General features: G+C 41.1%; 3 protein-coding genes and 1 long non-coding RNA gene across 8 annotated transcripts; 1 reads left to right on the forward strand and 3 right to left on the reverse strand.

The window, feature by feature from the left end:
- Nucleotides 1-621: 621 nt before the first annotated feature.
- LOC138635478 (uncharacterized) lies at nt 622-3,056 on the reverse strand. The gene is made up of 2 exons (XR_011312139.1): nt 2,670-3,056; nt 622-2,456 (listed from the first exon to the last, which is right to left on the reverse strand). It is a non-coding gene; the product is annotated as an uncharacterized lncRNA (long non-coding RNA).
- A 1,373-nt stretch (nt 3,057-4,429) lies between these two features.
- Nucleotides 4,430-6,330, reverse strand: gsdf (gonadal somatic cell derived factor). The gene is made up of 5 exons (XM_069722969.1): nt 6,209-6,330; nt 5,458-5,615; nt 5,253-5,345; nt 5,030-5,160; nt 4,430-4,579 (listed from the first exon to the last, which is right to left on the reverse strand). The coding sequence occupies exons 1-5, from the start codon at nt 6,328-6,330 to the stop codon at nt 4,430-4,432; spliced, it is 654 nt and encodes a 217-aa protein (XP_069579070.1).
- A 3,425-nt stretch (nt 6,331-9,755) lies between these two features.
- Nucleotides 9,756-14,750, forward strand: LOC138635481 (serine/threonine-protein phosphatase with EF-hands 2-like). The gene is made up of 16 exons (XM_069722968.1): nt 9,756-9,807; nt 10,205-10,332; nt 11,014-11,068; nt 11,244-11,419; nt 11,537-11,651; nt 11,758-11,804; nt 11,885-12,051; nt 12,219-12,255; nt 12,552-12,701; nt 12,802-13,149; nt 13,244-13,429; nt 13,515-13,657; nt 13,827-13,933; nt 14,027-14,190; nt 14,312-14,399; nt 14,566-14,750. The coding sequence occupies exons 1-16, from the start codon at nt 9,756-9,758 to the stop codon at nt 14,748-14,750; spliced, it is 2,148 nt and encodes a 715-aa protein (XP_069579069.1).
- An 892-nt stretch (nt 14,751-15,642) lies between these two features.
- Nucleotides 15,643-24,222, reverse strand: nup54 (nucleoporin 54). 5 transcript variants are annotated; one of them, XM_069722973.1, is made up of 15 exons: nt 24,158-24,208; nt 23,580-23,693; nt 22,787-22,870; nt 22,558-22,593; nt 21,945-22,031; nt 21,590-21,748; nt 20,736-20,962; nt 20,455-20,642; nt 20,138-20,334; nt 20,003-20,057; nt 18,930-19,023; nt 18,120-18,227; nt 17,240-17,359; nt 16,858-16,968; nt 15,643-16,233 (listed from the first exon to the last, which is right to left on the reverse strand). In XM_069722973.1, exons 1-15 carry the CDS (start codon nt 24,198-24,200, stop codon nt 16,105-16,107), a joined length of 1,752 nt encoding a protein of 583 aa, XP_069579074.1. In that variant the 5' UTR covers nt 24,201-24,208; the 3' UTR covers nt 15,643-16,104. The 5 variants fall into 5 exon arrangements, with proteins under 5 accessions (XP_069579074.1, XP_069579072.1, XP_069579073.1 ...); XM_069722971.1 differs by having other exon boundaries at nt 22,429-22,593; XM_069722972.1 differs by lacking the exon at nt 23,580-23,693 and having other exon boundaries at nt 22,429-22,593; nt 24,158-24,222.
- Between the last annotated feature and the right edge of the window lie 764 nt (nt 24,223-24,986).

Here is a 24,986-nt window from a genome sequence, read left to right on the forward strand (position 1 = left end):
AACAATTTTTGAAAATATTATAGAAGGAATGTCGGAAGAAATGTTGGCCTACTTGAAGCTGCCATTGTAGTTATTGAACAAAGACACACAACAGTTTAGTTCTGTGTTTTGTGTATTAATCAATTACTATAAAACACAACTTGTCATTTTAGTTTTTACGTTGCACCACAGGAAAAAGATTCATTTTACTCAACACAAACAGACTCGAATGATCCCCTGTAACAAGCCTGCCATCCAGTGGTTGATCGGCAGGTGATACCTGGTAGGTGCCACTAAATGATTTATTTCGTAGTATTTGAATACAATTAATAGATTTTGACCACACAGCCAGCGATCAATGAAATGTGTTCTGAGAAAATGATCATATAATAACCAGATTATAACATACTGAGATGCTGCACATGTTTGAAGTAATATGACAAACACATAATACACACTCTGTTTAGAGTGCTGCAATAGGAGTATTTAAACACCGTAGTATTTATCCAAATACTACAGTATATGCTTCTTCTGTTTTTACAATTAATCATAATAAGAACTGGGTTCAAGTTCAATTCATAGTTACAACAATATCTTATTCTAAAAATGTTCATACACTTAAGCACAATAACCATGTGACCGTTAAAGGAAAAGAAAATGTTTTAATATTACCATAAACATATATAACCATCAATATCAAGACATAACAATACAATTATAACATTCTTCATTTAACAGTTTCTTGTTGCATCGGAAAAAAAATCCAGCAGGGACCAAGAAATATCTTTTACTCAACAAAGTAACAACAAAGGATACATGCCAAGTGATCCCTTCTAATGGCCATCAAAGACCCTCACAGCAAAAACAACAACAGAAGGTTTAAAGTCACATAAATCAAATCTAAAGATGGCTTATTATATATTTGGAAATGTCCCATAAAACAGAAAACCGTACCATAATAAAATTTACGTTTAGCATATTTATGATTCGAAATTCGTATCATATGTGCAGAGGTTCCTTTCTGGGAAAAAAAAAACCAAAAACCAAAACATGAATCTATACCTTAAACAGTGATTTCAAAAAGTTAAAAAAATGTCTTTTGTCTAAATAAACAATAACTGTTGCCGTCAGATGGCTGCTGCAGCGGTTATTGTACTACATACTTTGATGATTGAAAGCACACGTGTTGACTATTCAGCTTAGGTATGCAGTTGCATGTGAGGAAAGTGCACTAGAGAAAAAATAAAAGTTTTTAGGAATGTAACTATTACATTAATTGATCTTTACTGACCAGGCATTAGTTATGAATGATTTACACAAAGATAAATAACTCTTACTGTCTGCCCTACATTTTTATGCTGTTTTACTCAAGTGCTGTACCTAAGTATGAAATTAAAAACCTTTAATAAATGTTTCCAATTGATTTTACATTTTACTTCTGTTTCACGACAATTCAGAGGGAGATGCTTTTGACCTTTTAAGTTAATTTCCCTGTAAAATTGCCAAAACATTTCATGATTCCAGCTTCTTCGCTTTTTGCACTGTCAGTTGGACAAACTACTCGGCCAGAAATGATGCAATATTTCAGAAATATTCAGTGGGACATTATTATTATTATTTTTGTTGTTGTTCCCAGGATGTTTTTCTTAAAAGGTAGCATAGCGTTCTCTAAAACAGTCTGAAACGTTCAACCAACATTTCACAAATATTACCAGAAAACATTTGCATAGTGTTTTTAAAGTATGTTGTCCTATTAAATAATAACATTCTGTGAGCATTAAAAAAAAAAAAAACCCTTTTTGAGGATTAGAGAATGTTATGAAAAACATGTTAAGAATGTCAACACAAAATATTTTCAGAATATTTGTAGAGAATGATATCCTGCCTTTATGAAGAAGATTCTGGGAACAAAAAAACAAAAAACACAACAAATAAAACAACAACAACAAAATATTTGTGGTAGTGGTATTTGTGATGGACATTTCCCTCTAATGAATAAATCAGTTAATGAAAACGTCAACAAAATTACATTCCATGATGAAAATCATCATTCGTTGCAGCTTAATATATTGCTTAAAATAAGCTTCATGTCAAACAACTACTTCTACCACCAATAGTTTATCCACCACCTTGTTGGTTGGACTGATTTGGATTTCTCTGCCAGAAGGTAACAAGGTAGGGAGGACATTTAAGAAATCTGTCCTTCAGGACATCTTCCTGGACAATAACCTGTATGCAGAAAGACATCCCTGTATCCTGTGTGATGAAGTGCTGTGTGACATCGTAACGGAGTCCGCAGCTGTCTGCTATTATGGTGTGGCTGTTATCTACGTGCAGTGTGGTGGCAGTGGCTTTGACCTCCAGCTGTTCTCGTCCAACTGCAGATATGTCCACAGGCAACAACACGTAGGCATGCTGAAAACTCTCTCCAATGGTGCACTTGAGCTCAGTAGACCAACAGTATTCCCCAAGGTCTCCTGAGAAGAGAAACTAGTTAATGAAGGCCGACACAGCAGATGATTACATGTGCAACATAAAACAGGTCTATGGCAGTCAGGCAGTGATGGATTAAAGAGAACCAGTGATGATGTCTCAGCATTTAGCTGAGAGATTATTTTAGAACACATTTTCAGATTTAATTTTGCAACAAACCCATTTAGAGTTGAAAATGTCACTTTGTGGCTGCTTACCTTCTGCGGAGTCTTTAAGCCTTATATTATGACTGTCCTGAAGTTGCAATTTTCTGATGTACGTCATGCCAGTGCACTCCATCAAACAGTCCGTTGGTTGTGTCACCGTGCTGGGAATCGGCTTCAGCAGTGTCTCTTTCTCAGAACATACAGCGGCCCCAGTAGACAGCAGGAATGGACACAGTATGCCAAACACCACCCAATTACCGATATGTCCTGGCATGTTGTCTAGTACTGATAAAAAATAAAACTGCTGGCAATGTGGAGCTAAGGGCCCAGATTTTCACAGTTCACAGCTTGAGAATCCTGCAGCCAGGAAAAGACTCATAAAAGCACAAATGCATGCACAGCAACTGAAAACCTTGAAGGCTGGTTAGAAGTGCGCAACATGTCGCTCTTCCCCTCATCAGAATCTGGTTATCTGGAGTAGAGTGCCAACATTTCTTCATGTGCTATTTCCCTCCCTCCAGACTCAACATGTAACTGTGTGGTGGGCTGGAACACGTGACATGTTGCCACAAGGAGCGTTTTGATTTAATATAGGTTTCTCACTTAATCCAAAGTGAGGAAACTTGTGAGGAATAATAACAGAAAGTAAGAACTCTATTGATGTCAATCATTTTTATTAAAATAATTCAGAGCAAGAAATTATTATATTGGTACAAATGATTGAGATGGCAAAGCAAATACACATTAAATCATTTGTATTTGATCTAAATTTGATAAGAAGAAACAAGATACACTTGTGAAAAATACTTCTAAATACAATTAAACGGTGAGGTAACTTTGTAAAGTAAGTGAATAAAAAACAAAATAATAAACCAAAAATTTGCTGAAGAAATTAAAAATGTACAACTGAGAACTCTCTCCAATCATGAGAAATGGTCAAAAAAAAAAAAAACAGGAACTATTAAAAGGCACGTGGATAACATGATGTAAATCAAGCAAAATATTTTGTATTCATATGTAAGAAAAAAAATAGAGCAGACACTAAAATGCTGTAAAATAAAAATGTGAATCAGCTGGAGTTACAAAAACAAAATAATCAAATAATCAATTTTTGTTTTAAATTACACAATTTACAACCTCAGTTGACTGATCTCAGTTTGCCTTTTGAGATTAAACTGAATTCTTTCAAAGAGAAATTGTTGTTTTACACATCAGACAAGAGACAACCTTCTGGTGAGAGGATCTGGCTCTGAACAGTTTCACATTTTTGGAGGGAACACTCAGTTAGCAGCTATAAATAGTGCTCTGTACTCAGGAGGTTTTATTACATAAATGGCAGCTGCACTTCACTTAGTTTTTTTTTTCCAGCACTCGTGACTGAGAACTTGAATTTACCTACAGAAATGCATTGTTTAATGAGTTGAGCTTGATTGTTGGTTACCGGTAATTAAACACTGCAACACATGCAGTAAATGTAGCTTAAATTTGGAGAACAAAAATGTGTGATCATTGTCATGTCAGCTCTACCACTTAAACAAGAATTGGTTGGTTTTACGGTTGACTGGCTCAACAAATTTGTGTTGTCGGTACCAACAGAGTAAGAGGAATGCAAAACTGAGTTCTCAGAGAAACTTTGCTTTGGTTCCCACAATCAGTGCTGAATACACGCTGCAAGACTCTAAGGTAGAGAAACTATCAACAGAAACAGCATAAGTGTTTGTAAGAGAAGATAGGCTGGCATATACGGATTCTTTTATGCATGTGCCAGATGTTTCATGTCACGTACTGAGTGCAGTAAAGCAAACATCAGCCTACTCTGTAGTGGACTGCAGGATGCTTCCAGGTCTGCAGCCACAGCTGCGGGTCAGCTGCACAGAGGAAATGACGGTAGTGCTGGATTCATCCATGTAGACGATGGGCACCATTTCGTGGGAGGTGGGCTGACAACATGGCACCTGGTCCTGGAGACGGACGAAGAGAGGCGGAGTCAGACATGTTCACACATTGTGATGCTCATACAGAACAAACTGCACAACAAGATGCAACAAAGGACTGAACTGAATTTTTTACATTTTTCTTCTCAGATAAAAAGTTTAGTTTATTGTAGTCAAATTTTAGTGAAGACAAACTGATGATGTAATAGACATTTTTCCCTGACGGCGGAAAATAAAATGCAAACATCTATTGGATGCTGGAGGGGGGATGTTCAAAACTAGAACAAAAACATTCTACATAATTAAAATTTCATTTGAACTACTGAGGAAAACAAAAACAAAATATGATATAGAAAAGTGAAGGTAAATTCCTAATAAAATGACATTATAAATATATAAACAAATTTGTTATTTATTATGTATTTATACTGTACAAGATATAATAAAAATATATATACTGTATAAAAATGTGGTTACATGTGAGTTGGCATCCTGGACGCTGGAGTGGGAAGATGGACATTGCACAGTGTTTGTGGCAGAGTTGCAGAGTGCACAGTGAACGACGGTGAGGCTCATGGGGTGGATCACCCAGCTGTCCCAGCCCAGATCTGGAAAATACAACAATGGATTACTATATGCAATAAAGACTCAACAAAAAAACAGCTGGTACATATGAACATAAACACACAGTGTTGTGTACCTTTCATGAAGATCTCAGAGGCCATGGAAAAGCACTTCAGGCTGGTGCTGTCTCCACTCTCAGGTGACGCAGGGTAGCTGGACACTGCTGGAACTGAAGGGACATGGAAAAAGACACTGTGAGACTTCAGCTGTTATTAATGATTAGACTTAAGACTGGAGAAGTGTGGGATCAGTTGTTTCTGTTAATTTTGGACTCCACTTACTTGCAGTGTGATTGGCTCTGTGAGAAATGGTGCTGAAGGTTCTGGTCCACTGCTCTCGGACACTGTCCAGGCCACCAGCAGGGAGCCGTGGTTCAGTCTGCAGGTTGAGAGCGCCGAGGAGACTCTTCCTGGTGGACTGCCAGGAATTACAGTGGCACCTGAACATCACATACAGATTGACAAATAATTTTTTTAAAAATGGCACAAACTAGAAAAATGTAGACATCAAAATATTGGACATTGCACAGCATTAAAAAAAAAAGAAGTTATTGTTTAGACTACAATCAAGAAAAAAAGTTAATTAGTTGCTAACTATTCTGTCCCAATACATGCCAGATATTAACACACACTCACAAAACCCAGGTGAACTGTGGAAGCACTTTTAAAGCTGTTTGGCTGAGTCAAGTGAAAGAAATCTTGTGTTGCAAAGTGATTGATTTTACGACTGAAGCTTGAACGGAACAATGTGTAATATATCTATACATCTTTCTCAAAATAAAAAACATTAAGACTGCATGAATGTATCACAGAATCCAGGGTTTAACCCAAGTGGTCTTACCGCACATGCTTCAACACAGATCTCACAACATTTAATCTGACAAGCATTTCACATTTTGAACCTTATTAAGAATTAAAGAATTTAAATGTTCCCTACAAATAAATGTTACTGAAAAAAACACTGCATAAGTGCATAAAATTATTACAATTTGTGTTAAAGTTTGTTTATTGCACAAGCAAGTGTGGTACTGACCTGTGATGGGAAAGTTGAGAATTAGCCAAGGCTGCGTGTTCCTCTTTGGATGGATGCAGGACAAATGCAATTGCCATTGAGGAGCCCAGAAGGATTGCCCTGATAGTGACCGCAAAAGACATGATGGATGAGCAGGATGGTCACTCTGAAGATGAAGGGCTTTCGAGTCAGACTGGCAGCCAACAAAGACTGTGGTTGGTCCAGTGGGTCTTATTTGAGGAGTCGAAAAAAGTGATGAGACAGTGGTGCTGCAGTAGGTATTGTTTGTCGGGGCCTGGGAACCCGGGTTTTTATCTCCTTGTGACTCAATGTGACCTTGAGATACTTAACATTGTTGTCTTGTCCCCTGCTCTGTGTGAAAGAGTACAAGGAGGATGATTCAAGGGAAAAAGAAAGACGGACCAAGACTGAAGGAAAACATTCAGGAAGGAAAGGCGGGAAGGAACCAGACAAAAACATATACAGGTTATAAAAAACACGCGTTGTCCAGGACACAAGATGGAGCTTCAACTGTTCAGTTCTTCAATTCATTCCTGTCCAACATCATCACTAACTTTGACCTTAGTGCTCACACCTAGAATCCAATTATACTAATTACACTTTATGGCAGAGCAGTTTTAGCAGATTGCATTAGACTGCGCAGGTGCACCTAATATAGTGGATACTGAGTGTAAAATTGGTAGGAATTTGTTCCACCTACTGAAAATATGTCGAATTATTTGAACCTTATCCCAACAATAAAAATTCTGGAAGCAAAAGAAAAGTAAAGATGAAAAGAGGACCGCTTCTACAACTGCAATCCACGATAGACTACCTCAAGAGGCAAAAGCTGAAGGTTTTGGCACGGTCCTCATAATCCTCAACCCTAACATCATCGACCTTAAAAGAAAGTGCGTGCAAGTAGAAGCCTTCAACAAGGAATAATGAGCGACCATCGCCGGACAAGAATTGAAAGACTCATCGCTGGTTACAAAAAGCTTTTATAAGCTGTGTTACAAGGGAGTGTTGCTAAATAATGACCACAGTGCGCCCAAACTTTGGCTTCAGGCCCTTTTTTGATATTTTGAAACAGCAGAAGATGGAAATGAAGTAAAATATCAAATAAATGCGTCATCTATAACTAGTTTGATTCAAATCAGCTCATCTTTTACTCGCTTAGCTATTCACAGTAACAGAAATCGACCAAACTTTTGGCTGCCACTGTAGTAACAATATCCCCGCAGTTACTTTTCAAGGACAGGATCTTGAAAGAAGGAGTGTAACACAAAGCAATAATGGGTGCTGCAGCTGGTGTTAATATCTGATAGCCCAGAGCAGGAAAAAAAGCCTGGCAGTGTTTAGAATTGTGTGAGCCAGGGGGTCCGAGATTTGCTTAGGTGCTCTTCTCCTCGGATTCCTCAGCGAGACCTGAACTGTGAACCAGCCAAATTTTCTCATGAGGTCCAAAAGGGACATCTTATCTCACTTATCTGCTGCAGTGGATATCGAACCATAATTCATCCACACTGCCAAAGGAATTCTTGGTACAAGCTGATACAAGACTTGCAATACTTTCTTTTGCAGCTAACACAACATGACAAGAAGAACAAGTTAAGATCAACCTCATCACTGTAGGTTTTCTACCTGCGATGAAGACATGCACAGAGGAAAACTCTTGCATGCATTAATCACTCAGTGTACCCCCTTATATATATATTTATATATTAATCTATATGTATGCTCGTATATATGGGATTAAAAGGGAAAAAATAAGTATATTTCCGTCTCTCGGTGGTGGAAAACACATGTGTATATTCACTAAAGGAATGCAACATCATAGTGATTGGCCCCAGGGCAACTATTTTGCTTGGCCTCCCCCAATATTATATTTAATAAGTACTTTTACCAGTGATGTACATTTTGCTGATAGACATTAAATACCAAGGCTTTTACTTGTAATTAAATATTTCTACATTGCTGTATTGGTACTTTTACTTATGAAAATGACCAGAATACTTCTGCCATTCATGCTAAATTCTTCGTAAACCCGCCTTTCTATGAGCAGTTTGACCCATCATAACGTAATTACATGATAGCGTCTTGCCAAAGATGTTCTGCAGGTCTCAACAAAACTGTAAAAATGTCAATCTCAAGTCTTAAATTATCGGTATGTCTTGGCTTCTTGATGCTGGAACACTTTCAGAATAGACAAACCCCACCTCTGTAGATTTAACGTGTGAAATCATGATTGTTACCACATCAAAACATCAAAACAGTAATTACATTCCTGTGCAAACAAGTATTTTCTGATACAGAAGTATAAGATACTCTCTTTAAGAAAGTGTAAACAAGTCTGTGCGCAATGGTGGAAGAAGAACCCAAATCTTTTAATTAAGTAAAAAAAAAGTACCTATTCAGCAATGTAAAAATAATACAATTAAAGTAGGAGACCGGCATTCAAGTAATTATTAATAGTAAAATAAACGTATAGTATCAAAAGTAAAAGTACTGCTGGCTAATCTATTACTACATTGTTAATACATCAATTACATGTGAGCATCTGTGTGTGCAGCTTCCTTGCAGTAACATTTTGTTTGAATGGAGGATTCAAATAAACAATTTCTGCTTTTAATATCAGACAGCTGTTTCTAAAGATTATCCTCCATTACTCCACTTGTAAATTAATTTAGGAATACAATATGTCTGAATTTACTGAGAATAAGAGCGTCCAGTCAAGTGAGGGGTTAAAGGCAAGTCTGGAAGTGACTGGTAATGGTATTGATGCTGATTGTTGTCTTATGAGTCATTATGAGTAATGATGACATACGTCTGTATTCAGCGTAGATGCCAGCTGTAGTAAGGTTTAATCCTAATCCACTTGCATCTTGTTTTGATTAAGTGATCACAGGAGCCTCTCTGAGACACTTGGCTCTAGCCGGTTGGTTCTTATGATGGCTGAGAGTGTGTAGCTGCCGAGAAGGGACATCCAAATACAACATTATATTCACCATTTTGCTGAGTATCAGAAATGGAAACGTCTCAGAGATAATGTTGTTTTTTAAAAAAAAAAACTGTAACAGTGCTGCTGGAAGGTTTATAGGTGAAGTGAAAAGGTTTCTTTAAAGAGCCTGAAGAAGTGAGTGGCGGTAATGAAAGAAAGGTGACGTGGCAGGTAAGTTTCCTTTGGGCCAGTCTGTTTTTGGTAATATTGTTTTTAATTGGCTGTGGATTATTCTGATTTAGTGTTTAATACATTGAAGTAGGTGCCATAATTTGCAATTATAATTATGCCATGCTGACATCCAGTAATTACAATGGATAAGAATGAATTCTCTAAACTGTTTTCATTTCTTTACGTTGTTTTTGATAGTTTTTATGATTGATTATAAAAAAAAAATAAAAAAATTCCATATATCTACTGTGTGGAATTGTAAAAATAATAGAAAAATGTGTTATTTTGTATAGAGAGATCTATTATTGTACCATTCCCAGACAAGGTCAGATATCCAAGGCTACTGTATGAAAGTATCTTTGCCTTTGTCTCTGACAGTGAAAACAGCAAAGGGTCATGGGATGTGGCATGAGAAAATCAGAACCCCAGCTGAAGAAATGTGACAGAGGTGCATTATTAATCAAAATGATTCCAGTGAATACATTTCTAAAATAAATTCCTGATTTTACTGCAATACTATAACATGTCTTTTCTGTCGTTTTTTTAGGGAGCATCTCAGTCCCAGGTAATTTTATTTTAGTCCACCTCATCTTTACCTGTTAAAGCTTGTGTTCAAAACTGTCTAAAAAATATGTTTCTTTTGCAATTTCAACCCAAATGTCATGCACCCTGTGAAGCTGCCACCGGTAAGTCTTTGGGCTCTATCTACTAAACTGGTGGCAAACACAATGCAAGTGTCTTTGTTAGTTTCAGACTGATGAAGTTGTCAGTTACTGTCCAGCACCCAAATTGTTGAAATAGATGTACGGCAATCTGAGTCTCAACTCCACTTAACTTCTATTCAGCCATCAGAGCGGCTCTGCTGATTCAGCGTTGGTACCGACAGTATGCTGCCCGGCTGGAGATGAGACGCAGGTGCACGTGGAACATCTTCCAGTCTATTGAATATGCAGGAGAGCAGGATCAGATCAAGGTGAGGTCATGGTACGTGAACATAGAAGGGATATTAGTCATCTCATACATGCATTCTCATCATTTTTTTTTAGTACTGGGTGAATTGCTACATGGTCCCCCAGAGGGTGAAACCTTAGGACTCTGGTGAACCTCTGACTTATCCTGCTGATCCATAATGACATTTAAAGTAAAATTGCATTGACCACTGCAGGGTGGATCATCAGAGCACCATAATCAGGTGACATTTTCAAAAGGTTTAATAATTTATTTCATGACTAAACACCAACAAAACTGATAACGCTCCTGTTAGCATCAGCTGTACTTTCTGTTCAGTGCTGATTATTGAATGTCAGCATGTGAGCAAAGATTTTGATTATAACAGACAGTGTCTGTTTCTTGTGTGTTAAGTGACAGACCTTCTAAACGATTGCCTTCACAAATGGGGGCTTTGTATGGACCTTTGGGAGGTGAAGGGAATTACCGCTTATCATCACAAGTGCTGCCAAAAAGACAAAAACAGAAATCTTAGAGAATGTCACTTTAAATAAGACGGTAAACATCTACCTGCATTGTCAGTGTTCGACGTGAGCATTTTCACACAGAGCACGGCTGTAGACCCTTAGTCTTGATTATTCATATTTTCTATAACACATCAATCAAATGAGTCTTTAGTTCAAGGTTATCTTTTCCCTCCCTGCAGCTGTACAATTTCTTTGGCTTCTTGATGGACCACTTCACGCCGGCCAGCAGTGAAAGTAAGACAGTGACTCTCAACAAAAACTGTTTCATTCACTCGTAGGTTTCATTATCTTACTGACAGTGAGCTAATCTGAGCTCACCAAGTCTACTTGCAGCTGATAAACGTAAAGTGGCTTTCCTTCGCCGCACTGAACCACCTGCCTGTCTTTCCTTCTCTCCTCTTAAATAAAGGAAATTTAATATCTCACATCTTTCGTGAGAATGAAATCTGCCGGGACACAGAATGGGAAAGATATTTTTGCTACAAGAGCATGGAAGTACCCGACAGCTACACGGGCCCCCATCTGACCTTCCCCATGACCTTCTGCGGGGTGTCGAAGCTTGTGGAGGCTTTTAAGCATAAACAAGTAGGCACATGAAGCACACTAGAGGCAGATATTCAAAGCAGAGACGAAACAATAGAAATATCCGGGAGCCTTTTTCCAAAGCGCTCAGTTTATTCATACTTGTTTTCTTCCCAGTAGCAGCTCCATGCTCGATATGTTCTGCAGATTCTTGGAGAGACTTGGAGACTTCTAAGAATTCTTCCAAACATCAATCATGTCTCTGTCTGCCACACCAAAGAGATTACAATATGCGGTACACAACAGCATATTTTCCATGCACTCTTAAAATTCAACGTGCACTCACAACTATCATAAATACTAATACTACAAATACTAATGCCTTATTCGTTCTTTCCCAGGAGACTTGCACGGCCACCTTGAAGACCTGCTGTTAATATTCTATAAGGTATTGAAAACATCAAACTCTCAGATAATCTAACTTAGGTATGTTCACTTTAAATAACCTCGTGGACTAAACCTATCCAGAATGATTTGCCGTCGTCGGAGAAACCGTACGTCTTCAATGGAGACTTCGTGGATCGGGGCAAAAACTCGTTAGAGATTCTGCTCATCCTGTTTGGGTTCCTGCTCGTCTACCCCAACGATGTCCATCTGAACCGAGGGAACCACGAGGACCACATCGTAAACCTCAGGTAAACTCGTCTACTGACTGCTTTCTTCTTTTTAAAGGCCTATTAATGGATTATCCTGCCTGTTTCTCCCATTAAGTCACAGTATATAGTCATATATATCTATATAAAAAACAAATATTCAGCAGATGTGTTCACTAACCTGGTTAACCATTATGTCTTTTCTCCAGATATGGTTTCACTAAAGAAATTTTGGTAAAATACAGGGTAAGTCTTCAACAAGTAACAGTGGAAAATACCACAATAAAAAAAGAAAAAAGTAAAAATCCGGCACTCAATATCTTGAAAATCCTGCAAAATGTAATGAGAGTATCAAACGTAAGCATTGTGTTAATGTGGACGGCTCCTGTAAGGTTAATATCCTTACATAGCTGAATGAAATGTCACACGATCAACAAATTTATTACACTTCATCCTAAGCGATAGTGAAATTCAAACTGAATATTGTACTTCATAATTATAATTTCCTTCTAACTATATAAAGAGTGTACGTATGTCTGCAGGTGCATGGCAAGAAGATCCTGAAGCTTCTCCAAAAGATCTTCAGCTGGCTGCCTCTGGCCACAGTGATCGATCACAAGGTGCTGGTTGTTCATGGAGGGATCTCCGACACAACAGACCTTAACGTGATAGCCAAAGTGGACAGACACAAAGTAAGACACGTCTAACATCTTCAATTAAATCAGAGTATTTTGCTGGAAGTGAATCCAATCCAGATGTGTATCCAATCTGTGTGTTTTTGAATGTGTGCAGTACGTGTCGGCCCTCAGGCCCCCGAAGATGACCCACCAAGCGGTCAACGGCAGCAAGACGCACACAATGAACAGCAGGAACGGAGAAGCGGGAGGACCAGAGGAAGGCAGGCGTCGAGTATTCTCTCTGACTCACCCCGGCTCGGCTCTGGCTCAGAGGAACGACCCTCCGCGCCGCTCTCTCCACGACCTGCCCGTCAGCAGTCAGCTGAGCTGGTCGGTGGAAGACGAGCTGAAGAGGAGACGCAGGTTGGCCGGCTTCGACCAGTCCTACGGAGACACGAAGACAGAGTCTGACTCAGACCCAGACTTTGGACAAGCAGAGACTGATGAGGATGAATGGAAACAAGTAAGTGACATCAAGGATATTGGTAGTTTCTCTCTAATACAAATGGGTAGGTTAACGGTACAGATATTTTACAATGACTAATACATCCATCCAGGTAGTGGACCTGTTGTGGAGCGACCCAATGCCCCAAAATGGCTGCACGCCCAATGAGGTGCGAGGCGGAGGCTGCTACTGGGGCCCAGATGTCACCGAGGAGGTGCTGGGCAGACACAACCTCCAGCTCCTCATCCGCTCGCATGAGTGCAAACAGGACGGCTACGAATTCTGCCACAACCGCAGGGTGAGCAGAGACACACAAGACACAGGAAAGAAAGGTACTCTACATAAAGGTACTTTACATAAAGGCTTTCCTCTGTGACCTCCAGGTGCTGACTATATTTTCAGCGTCGAACTACTACGAGGAGGGCAGCAACAGAGGAGCTTATATCAGAATGGGCTCCGATCTGGTCCCTCACTTCATCCAGTATCAGGCCAGCAGGACATGCAGAGAGCTCACCCTGAGACAAAGGTACACAAGAAAGAAAAGGCACTAAAAACATTCAGATCCACTGCAGGTCTAATTAAGATTTCACCAGTCACAGTTAAAAGATTCAAGCTTTTGATTAGGAGGTTTAAACCTTGATTCCAAGATGTAACCAAAATAAGAGAAACTGAGGCTTTTCTCTATTCTTTATCAGTGTTGGCTGGACAGAGAGATCAGCTCTGCGATCTCTGAGGGAGCAGCTGTTTGTCCACAAGTCAGATCTCATCAGTGCCTTCCGGGTGTTTGATCCAAACAACACAGGTACTCAGCAAAGAAAAAACAGACTTGAAATACCAGCTGAAAATAAGAATTCATGAACAATACTCCCCCTGTATCTTCCTGTTTGGGTCTCAGGGCTGATCCCACTGAGGCACTGGGCCAGTGCCACAGAGACGGTACTGAAGCTGGGTCTACCTTGGAGGGTGCTGCGCCCTCAGCTTGTTGGCAGCTCCCGCTGTGGCCTGGTGGACTACCAGAATTGGATAAAGGAGCTCTCCATCCCCGAGTCCAAACTAGAGGTTTTTCATTTTTTTCCCCCCCTCTCATCTTGTTTTGCACACATAGTTGTAAAATAATTAACATTTTGGTTATTTATTACACCTTGAAATATATATATATAATGTCCATCTCTCCCAGCAGATCTCGGATACCAGCCTCCTGGAGACGATGTACAAAAACCACTCCAACCTGGAAACCATCTTCCGAATCATAGACGCAGATCACTCAGGTCAGCAAGCACGTGAACTCTCATTTGGGGCCTCACTGCTCAGATGTTTCTTTATTTTCTTCAGATACTGTGTAGAGAAATTCCTCAGCTGAACACTTGTAACACCAGCTGGTTTTCAACACACTAGGCTATACATTTTCCCGTTTAAAACGACCTCTTCCTCCAGGTCTGATCTCTTTCGAGGAGTTCCGTCAGACCTGGAAACTCCTGAGCTCTCATCTTCAGACGGAAATCAGCGACGAAGTCATCGCAGACCTCGCCCAAAGCATCGATTTCAACAAGGACGGCAGCATCGACATCAACGAGTTCATGGAGGCTTTCCGTCTGGTGGACCTCTCTGCACATACCTGAGAGCCGGGACCAGAAGCTGTAGCTGCACGTGATGATCTGCTGTATAGAGAACACCAAGAACTGTCTTGTAGACACGTTCACCTGGATACACATTCATGGAAATCTGACTGGTTCGTAGTACTTGGCCGTATGACACGGGTAGGTTATAACTGAGTGCATTATTAATAATTATCCAGGTGTAACGTTTTCTACCTCTTAGATTTTTAGCTTTTTACATTTTTTTTTTACCTTCTCTATATATTTTGTATTTTCAAGATTACGTGTAACTTATTACCAGTTTAGTTCGTGCATTAAAACATCCAACACGTGATGTTATTTTTTTGTCCTTTTATACTTAATGGCTGAAAAAAGTTAAAAGGGGAACTCCACTTATTTTACAAACAAGTTTCTTTACAGGTCCTGGGAAGACCGCCAGCATATGGTGGAACAATCTCTACATCTTTTACATCAAAATTGACTGTCTTCATTGTCTAGTATAAAAACAAATATTGATTTCAGTAGACCTAGTACCTACTACCTACCTGTGCTCTGATAACATTGTGTAAGTCAGACCCTTGGTATATGGGTGACCCTACTGCATGAGGGGATATAATCTGTTGGAAAGCTGCCTTATCAGTTCAGCTGCCAATCAGTGCCTCATCCTTATAGGGATGTGAATCCAGGACATAAATCCTATCAACTCAAGCCCTACTTTGATGAGATGTTGGAAAAGGCTCGTCTGAAGAGCTAAACAGGGAATGTCAGGTGCCCCATATTAGTACCACAACAATGGAAATGTATGACACCTCTTCAAATCAAAAACATATACATGGACGTGCAAAGAAAGTGGCCCAGTTCACCCAGAAAAACATCCGACAGTATTGCGAGATGGAAGAGATGCAATGAAAACATGTTTTCAATTTAAAGGAAATTTATTAATATCATAACAGCATAAAAAAAGAAATACAAAGATGTATTTACAGTGTTTTCAACCACAACACACACTCAAGTTCACAACTTGTTTACAAGCCAGTCACATTAACAGTCTCATATCCATAATCTGATTGGACATAAGGAAGCCAGCTATTATTAGACAATGTTGAGTCTTTCCATTAAGCTGTGTGAATCAGTGCAGAAAGCACAGATTAACCAGTCATTGTGGGATAGAGGGGCAATTGATAAACCTGCTAAAACGGTGATGAAGTGAGCAAACAGGCCTTCGATTGATGTTTTCAACACGTATGTTCAGAGAGCCCTCCTGTGATCAGCGTCAAAGGAAATAGATTACTTCAAGATTTACATGAAAAAAGGCTGTTGACTGGTCTGGCTGAGAGGACCGATTCTGAGGGTCTGAGTGTGTGTTGGTTGGGTAGACTCAGCTCAGGATGCCTCCTCTCATGTGTCCGCTGTCGCTCAGCCCATGCTCTATGAGTTTGATGTCTTCCAAGTCGTCTTTGATGACGCTGATCAAATGACTTAAACCATCCTGCTGCTGTTTCAAGTGCTGGAAGTGGGACATAAGCAAACAGTGTTTTAGTTAAAAGAGTCGTGGTTTCGACCAGCCACAACTGTGTATGCAGAGGTCTGTGACTTTATTTTATATTTTCAGATCAGCATAGTTTTGGTCGGTCTTTCAGAACTAGCAGTAAAAAGAATCTAAATATCTTAATCATCTCAGACAATATTTAGGAGAGCTCCAGAGGAGTTGTGAATTTCGGAATCGCTACTAAATGGAGCTCGAAAGAGAGTCCGAATACTTTCTGACATTGTGCAAGGCACAGAGGACATTACATGCTATCTCTGCAGAAACTACAGTTCTCACAATGTCCCCTTTTTGCGACATGGAAAATGCAGCTGTGATTATTCTGTCAGGACTCGCTGACAGCTCCGCAAAGATAACGCACATGATCGAGTTTCTTGGGAGGAAAACTTGACTGCATATCACCTGAACGTGTCTTTCTCCATGCTGCAAGTCAGTGTAGGAAGCTTCAGAAATGACTTTCAACTCTTCCTAACTGGTTACTTCAATTTAGCGGGATACTGTAAGTCTCAGACACTTCATAGATACAAGGCCAAGAACAACAGGAGACAGTTGTGGAAATAAATAGGTAAAAGTGCCAACTCTCACTTGTTTGATTTCTCTGAGAAGGTCTGCATCGACACTGTAGCGCTCCTCTGATCTCACAGCTCCAAAGTGGTTCTGCATCCGGATTTGAGACATTAATTCATTCAACCGACCCTGGAAGATAAGACGACATAAACAGGATTTGTGAGAGCAGTTTTTATCTTTAACAGCTGCCAAACACACAACAACATTCATTCACAAACGCAACCAGAATTTGACTGAGAAATATACAGAACAATTACAATAACTTAAGAAACATTGGTTCTAAATGTGCAAAAGAAGTTCACCTGCAGTGAAGCCATTTTATACCGAGTCTAATTATTCAGATTAGCACATGAAAAAACGAGCTCTTTATTCTGTGCCGCGACAGTTTAGAAACACTTGCCTTGAACTGTGTGGGGGCATTCAGTTCAGACTGAATGGTGTCCAGCTGCACTCTGAGATGCTCCTCGTCTACTTGGATGGCATATCCACTTTTCCTTTGAATCTCCTGTTTGATCAGCACCTTCCAAAAAACACAGACGCAGAGGAGTTAGAGGAGAGAAAAATACAGAAGAGTGATTGAGGCATCAATAACACAGCAGGGAAAGATGCCGACAGGTCCAGGGCATTCATTTAAACGGGATTAAATGCAGATGGCATTCATCAAACATTCGCTTCACTGTTCTTAGAAGCGAGAATCCAAACAACGTTAACAGTTTCCAGAGATCGAATATTTAACACTGCTGGTTCGTCAAGCCGTTAAAGTGATGTTTTGGGTCATCCAGACGTGGGTAACACTGTTGTTTTTTTTTAAAAGGGTTTATTTGAACAAAACACAGTACACATGCAATATTTGTTATCCAGGTTGTGGTCCTGTGAAGCAGCTTCATTATCTCGTCCTTGGTTCAAAGGGAGAACAGTCCTCTGATCTAGGGATCAAACCCATTTCTAGTTATTTTCTTTGTGTTATCCAAAAAAAAAACAATCCCCCAAAAATTCCTTTTGCAGTCAAACCTGCTGCCTTTGAATGATATCTGGGATCAGGTCACAACTTTTTAAGCATCGATTCCCGCAGAAGCGTTACGTGAAAAAATTAAACATGTAAACTTGTGACTGATTCCCACCGACTCGTTCTGTGTTGTAAGCGACGCTCCAGTCTTACTAAGAAATACTGCCGACACACTTCGGGAAAAAAAACACGAAATCACCAAGTCAACTTGATGTAAGATGATCAAAAAGGGCCGCGAGTCTGAAACAAGCCTTAAGAAAGGTGAGGCAGCTACCTGTAGCACCCTGTGAGAAAGATCCATCAGCTTCCTCTTGTACTGGGCGATCTTGGCCACCGTGGTCGCCTGGTTCTTCTGCAGTTCACTGATGTCATTGGAGATAATCTGCAAGTCCACATGTGTGTGTAAAAACCAGGGAGTAGGAACATTTCCAACACGTTGAGCAATTCACCTGTCTTTTTTTCTTTTATGCGAACTCATAACAATCCTTACATTTTACGTTTTTGTCTGTTATTAATATTTTGCTCAACAACATCAGCAACAGATATACGGTTTCAGCAGACAAGTGATTGTTCTTGAGGATTTCAAAAGCTTTATTTTTCATTCCTTGGTCATATTGGGCAGTTACTTCTGAAAGTGGTCCAATTTTGGAAATGTCTTGCAAAAAACTCATCTACTTATTCTTCTGTTCATGCAACTCAAGTAGTGAGTTATCTTATCCTGCTGAATCCTATGTGACGCATCTGTGAATATCCTCATCCAAACCAAGCAGGTGGCGAAAACTGACAGAAAAAGAACTCATGGCAGTAAATGTGAAGAAGACTTTCTCACCTTGTTGACTTTAAGATATGGCATCTAAAAATATTGATGAAACAGTTCCAAATCCCGACACTGATATGTGCAGCTGTATTGTCTAAAGGTATTTCCAGATGAAAACAAACTGTTGGCAGTTAGCATGAATTACACATCTGCGTACTGCCCTTGACTCGGCTGCACGATTTCTTTATCAGACAGCTCGCCACCCATATCCAGTCATGTTTTTCTAACTTTAGAGAATTAAAACTACAAACAACTATTTCCACTTACATCCACTCTGGTCTGGTGCTGTTTATTCATCTGCTCCTGGATCTGCAGCCTGCGGAGCAGCTCTTTAAACCCCACCATGGGCACTGGGATTAACCTGGAGAAAGAAAGGAAAAAAAATAATCAAAAGTTAAAAAGGTTAAGAAGCAGTTTTATTGCGATATTTATAAATGTCAATTTAGACTGTCAAAGCCATTCGATGTGTCAAGTGTTGTGCTCAAACTAGATCAGTTGGCAAAGTAAAGGGTGTTACAATTAACTTTCATATGGCTTCAGGGCACCAAATAAAATCTTGGCAATATTTTCAGTCAGGCTGCGGCAGACGGTGCTGCTTTTATGAGACATATTATTACAAATGGGGAAACATGACAATAATTTACTGTTCAACATTCAAGTTTATCTTCTTCTATATTGTCTGTTGCATTTTGTTTTGAGGAAAAACTGAAATCATAGAGTATTTTTTAACTGTTCACAAGAAAACAAAATTTATAATTCTTATCACAACTTTTGGTGGCGGCGCAGTGGTTAGCATCGTCGCCTCACAGCGAAAAGGTTCTGGATTCGAATCCGGCCCCGGGCCTTTCTGTGTGGAGTTTACATGTTCTCCCTGAGTGTGGGTTCTCTCCGGGTACTGCGGCTTCCTCCCACCAGCCAAAAACATGCACCTCAGGTTAATCGGTGGTTCTACAAATTGCCCTTAGGTGTGAATGGGAGCGTGAATGGTCTTTGTTTCCGTCTGTCTATAAGTGTCGGCCCTGTGATTGGCTGGCGACCTGTCCAGGGTGAACTCTGCCTTCGCCCAAAGTGAGCTGGGATAGGGTCCAGCGGGTATAGATAATGGATGGATCACAATTTTCCTTTGACTGTGAAGTCTATTGGAGGTGTGCCATGAATAATAGGACTTAAAAATGATGAGTGATGATATCCAATTTGATGAAAAGCTACAAAGCAGAGGAAAAATCTCAATACATGAACTGGATATAAATATGTAAAACCAGGTCTTATGGGACTGTTCTCCCCTGTCCTACATTATTGACACATTAGCCTTCTTCAACATATATTCATAACCAACTTACTTCTCTGGGTCAGGATTGTCCACCTTAGCTTGCTCCCAAATGATGGGATCCACTCCTGGTGAGAGGAGACAACATGCTTAGCTCAGCTTAGTTTAGAGAGGATGAAACGAACATGTACGTGTGGACGTTATTTACCGGCGGGAGCATTTTGCAGCAGCTGTTTGAGCTGCGCTGGAGACAGCTCTGTGCGCGTGACTGACATGGTCACTCCGATCTGGGCGAGCTGGAGCTTAACGTTAGCCTGCTCCAGATAGCCGAAGAGTGTGGTAGCCGGGATCCGCTTGGAGGTGCCATTAGGAGAACGCTCCACCACATAAATGATCACCTCTGTCCTGAAAGAGAGAGGACACATTAAGAAGAGCTAACGTGGTCTTCTGCAGATCCACACAATCTGCTCTGAAGGAGATGAGGTAACCATGCGTGTGTGTGTTTGTCACGTTATAGACACATACTGGTCGTTTGGCAGGGCTTTGACACCGTCTACATTGACGGTGAGTGTCTGGTTGCTCCCCAGGACTTTGTGGAGCGACTCAACCAGATGCTGCTGCTGAGCTCGCACTTCAGCTTCCTTTTTGATGAGAACCAAGACCACTAAACCATCCTCATCCTTGCTCATTGGAACGCAGCTGTAACCCACCGCCTAGAAACCACACACAGACGACTACCATTTAATATTCAAACTCCAATGAACCCACCAACAGTTCAAGCCACTCTACCAACTATCCTCCATTACCTTGAACCGGCAGAACGGGTTCTCCTGTGTGAAGTCCACAGGTGGGTTGTTGTTGCTGTAGTAGCCCTTCCCGGTGCCCCAGTAAGCCTGGAGTTGGTTCCATTTGGCGAGGATGGTGTCGCGCTCATCTCCTAACAAGGTGGGAGCTGACAGAGCAGTGACCTGCTGGTAAAGGTGGGTGGGCTGAGTCTGTCCCTGCTGCTGGGCCTGCTGGCCGAACAAGCCTCCTGTACAGGGGGAAGAAGAACAAGAAGTGAAGTCACCGGTCACATTTTCTCAAACAACTTTGTGGTTATTATTTTGTAAAAAAAAAAAACCACAACCAGATTTTAAAATATGTGCATTTTTCAGCCTTACACACTGAAGGTACAGCCTTATAGCTGAGCTTTGGCTTCACACTGCTGGACTGATGATGTTTAAGCTAGAATCTGTAACTTTTTGCTTGTTGATGGCGCCCTCTGCAGCAGTGGGACGTGTACAGCACAGCTTGTAAAGCTGAAAGATTGTGCGAGCCAGCCAGATTTCTGAATCGGTGCAAAAACTGTGATATGATATAACTGGGTCTGAACTTGATTTTGAAATGGAAAAATAAAAACATAATGTGTAATGTGCTGCTTCCAGTATGGTGGCCCTAAACAGACTTTTCTGGCACTGGGACAGGTTGACTCTCCAACCAAAAGAAGTAAGCTCAATTGTGCATTTTTGATGATGCTTCAGAAAAAAGAAAAAAATAACTGGTCACACAGTACAGATATCAGTTTTAATGTTCTCCCATGGCTGCCTTTTACAGTTCATCATTTTCTCATCTTTGCATGGAAACGATGAAACTATTATTTTGAAATATAAGCTCTCACCTTGCTGCTGTTGAGTTGGCTGGATATTAAAGCCTCCGAAACCACCCAGGCCAGTTGTTCCTAATCCGGTTCCAAATCCCGACGTCCCAGCGGCGGCCCCGGTGCCGAGCCCAGACGAGAACCCAAACCCTTTGTTCTGCGCGTTACCAAACAGGCCGCCTGAAACAGAAGAATGTGCCGACACAGTGAGAAACTATAAACTACTTAAATGCAACTGAGTAACTCCAGTTAAATCCGCAGTCTTTGATAAGTGTGCTGGCAGCTTTTCAGAGGGATCACTGCAGGAAAGAGAAGGAGCACTTGTGTTTGTGTCGAGTGAAAGTAATAATAATTTTTGAAAAAGGCCATGACTGACCTGCGGTGTTGGCTGGGGCAGCAAAGCTAAAAGTGGACCCCGGCACAGCAGCAGTTGTTGTTGTTGCTCCAAAGCCACCAAATGCACCTGAGAAACAAAGCCAATCATGACAAGTGTGATAAAAGAGGTGACACAAAAAGGGCAATGAAGTCACTACTGACTATTCACCACATAGCAGAGGAGGAAAATCATGCCTAAACTTTTAAGATTATTAATAAAAAAAGGAAATCATAATTTTACCTACATCTAGCATTGTCCTTCTGACTTACAGGTGAAAATGTACTGACTTTCCACAGCAATCAAATGAGAAGCGTGCATAATTCAACATTGTTTTGTCTCCATGCAAATGTACAGCAATGCTTCATGTTTTATGAAGTGAGTCACCAAGTGAGATGAAAAATCACTGCACCACACAGATGTGAAAAAATGGATGATAATGTGCGTTTACAGACACAGACTGTACTGAATCACAAAGGTCATCTACCTGTGCTAGCCAGGCTATTACCAAAATTGAAAACAGTGCCAGTGGTGGTTGCTGTACCAAAGCACCCCACATTAAAGCTGACTGCTGCTGGGTTGGCATTTAAACCGAACCCCCCAAAACTAAACCCACCAGCCATGGTGTTTCCAGCTCCTAGCCCCCCAAATCCTGCAGCCAGAGCAGGCAGGCAGCGAGAGAGAGAGAGAGAGAGAATGACATGGAGGGGTTAAATGACACAACACCAGACCTGGTGCTTAATTGTAAAAACAGTCGTTAAGTGCCTTAAAAGAGGCCGGTCCAAAAAAAGAAAAGAAAACAACAACAGAGAAGCTACATGCTTTGCACATAATGTGTATCTCACCAGTGTTGGTGGAGCCGAAGCTAAATCCTGTGGCTGGTGCAGCAGTGGTGGTGGCGGCTGCCCCAAAACCGGGGGCTGCAAGAGCTATGAAGACAAAGCAGAAAAACAAACAGGTTGTCACGTAAACTGGAGCACAGGTTTCTCTGCGAATGCTTAACCATAATCTAAATTCAACTACAGCGGACACCATTAAGGAACAACAATAACGGAGGAAGAGAAGAGACTTCGTCAGGACGGGGGGGCGAGACAGATTTGGATCAGTGCCACGACGTTGGTGGGGGTGACGTTGGTGTGGGGGTGCTTCTCACAAGGCAGTGCATTGCTTTTAAGCCGAGCTGGGCACATACTGTACTGAACAACCAGTTGGTCCGTGATGAAATGGATAATACACCCGTGGTCACAAAAATGTACACGGGTGCTGATGTTGATCAAGCCTGGTAACTTGGGAATACTGAAGGTTATCGCTTCCTCTTGCTCCACCGCGTCACTTCACCTGAGCACCAACAGGAAACTCTAAACAGGAACTCCACCTTAAACCCGGCTGGTAAGTAAAATACACATCTGGTTGAGGTGCCAACCTTCAACATGTGTGTGAGCACACAGCTACTTCCCGTCATACGTTCAATGGCGGGATCAGGTGAGACCCTCTATCACGCTGGTAGACCAGGGGAGGGGGGGAGGCCCAACAATAACTAGCACCGGTGGGTTTTGCCCAATAACAGCGGACCACTGCAGCCAACCCCAGCTGTGACCGAGTGAGGAGAGGAGCCTCCAGTCTTTGTGGATCACTTACTGCCGAATCCGGAGGAGGCAGTGGTGGTGGCGGCGGCGGCTGCGGGGCCGAAGCCAAACGCTGTTGATGCCGCGGTCTTGGCACCAAATGAACCAAAGGAAAACCCGGACGTGCCTTCACAAGATCACATGGAGAGTGTCATGACAGTTAACGTTACAGGCTGGAGTTCACAAGTTGAACAAAGCTCATCCGATCCCGAGGTAACGCCACCATAACGACTAACCTGTGGGGTGGGGGGTGTGTGTGGGGGTGAGGGGGGGGGGGGGGGTGGACTAGCGATTTTCAGACAAAGTGAGGCGTTTGAAGGCAAGTGATCACGTTAAATGACAAAAATAGTTCAATTGTTTACATTCCTGAAATATTAAAAAAACAACTGCGCAGCCCCCGTTTATTGCCCCCCCTCCCCCTCCTCCTCCCCCCCATCGTTCAACGGTAATTCAACGGCAGTTTAGTGTTGAGCCTTCGCGTTTCTTTACCACGTATACGCACCAAATAAACGTTGCTTTGACATTAAACGTGAGCCATATTTCAAATCCCACTAAATATTCCCCAAATTGACGAAAAGAAAACGTCCATACTTGCCGCCGTGTTACTCGTAGCGCCGCCAAAACTGAACGCCATGTTGACTGGTGTTATCGCATTCTTCTTCTTCTCCTTCTTCCGGAGTTTTAGTCATTTATTGGTCAATAACAACAAGAACAGCGCGTTACCGCCACCTGGTGTCCGGGATAGGGAACACTACTGCCGCAGGACTACTGTGAACTCATTGAAAATGCTATTATTGAAAAGTTGTGACATATAAATGTTTATGAAAATGCAAATTTTGGATAATACTGGTTCTTTAGACAGTTTTTTAAAAAAAGATCCTGTAGTTTAACTAATAGCATCATTTCACTTTTTAAATATCTCTTTTCTCACAAATATCACAAATGCGGCCAGTGCACTGTACTTCGCTGGGGTCTGCTGGGGGAGCAGCATTGGAGCCGGTGACACCAACAGACTTAACAAACTGGTTAAGAAGGCCGGCTCCATCATCGGCTACAAACTGGACAGCCTGGAAAAGGTGGTGGAGAGGAGGACGCTGAACAAACTATTATCCATATTGGATAATCCTGACCACCCTCTCCACCACCTGCTGCAGGGACAGCGGAGCACTTTCTCCAAAAGATTCCTCAATCTTCCGCAATAAGACTGTACAATAACTCACCTCTGGCAAAATCCATCACATAACAATAACACTGTTGACTGTGTTTCTTGGTTGTTTGTATATAATATATATAGATATATACTGTACTGTATATACTGTGCATTTTATATTTTTTACTGCTATTTTATTGCTTTTCTATTATTCTATTATTATCTTATTGCTTCTGTATGCTGCTGTAGCGAAAAAATTTCCCCTCGAGG

The sequence above is a fragment of the Brachyistius frenatus genome, unplaced genomic scaffold, assembly GCF_029030835.1.
Source record: "Brachyistius frenatus isolate BFR_SWC_R1_liver_20210118 unplaced genomic scaffold, ASM2903083v1 Contig_310, whole genome shotgun sequence".
Taxonomy (NCBI): Eukaryota; Metazoa; Chordata; class Actinopteri; family Embiotocidae; genus Brachyistius; species Brachyistius frenatus.

Excerpts from the sequence above, each read along its gene's own strand:
- gsdf (XM_069722969.1), bottom strand. The coding sequence starts at position 6,330 with ATGTCTTTTGCGGTCACTATCAGGGCAATCCTTCTGGGCTCCTCAATG. Across the intron at positions 5,346-5,457 it reads CAGAGCCAATCACACTGCAA|TTCCAGCAGTGTCCAGCTAC; the intron begins GTAAGTGGAGTC and ends ATGTCCCTTCAG. Across the intron at positions 5,161-5,252 it reads CTCTGAGATCTTCATGAAAG|ATCTGGGCTGGGACAGCTGG; the intron begins GTACACAACACT and ends TGTATTTTCCAG.
- LOC138635481 (XM_069722968.1), top strand. The coding sequence starts at position 9,756 with ATGGGATGTGGCATGAGAAAATCAGAACCCCAGCTGAAGAAATGTGAC. Across the intron at positions 10,333-11,013 it reads GAGAGCAGGATCAGATCAAG|CTGTACAATTTCTTTGGCTT; the intron begins GTGAGGTCATGG and ends CCCTCCCTGCAG. Across the intron at positions 13,430-13,514 it reads AATTCTGCCACAACCGCAGG|GTGCTGACTATATTTTCAGC; the intron begins GTGAGCAGAGAC and ends TGTGACCTCCAG.
- nup54 (XM_069722971.1), bottom strand. The coding sequence starts at position 24,200 with ATGGCGTTCAGTTTTGGCGGCGCTACGAGTAACACGGCGGCAA. Across the intron at positions 22,871-23,579 it reads TGCCTCCTCCGGATTCGGCA|CTCTTGCAGCCCCCGGTTTT; the intron begins GTAAGTGATCCA and ends TTGTCTTCATAG. Across the intron at positions 20,335-20,454 it reads AAAGCCCTGCCAAACGACCA|GACAGAGGTGATCATTTATG; the intron begins GTATGTGTCTAT and ends TCTCTCTTTCAG.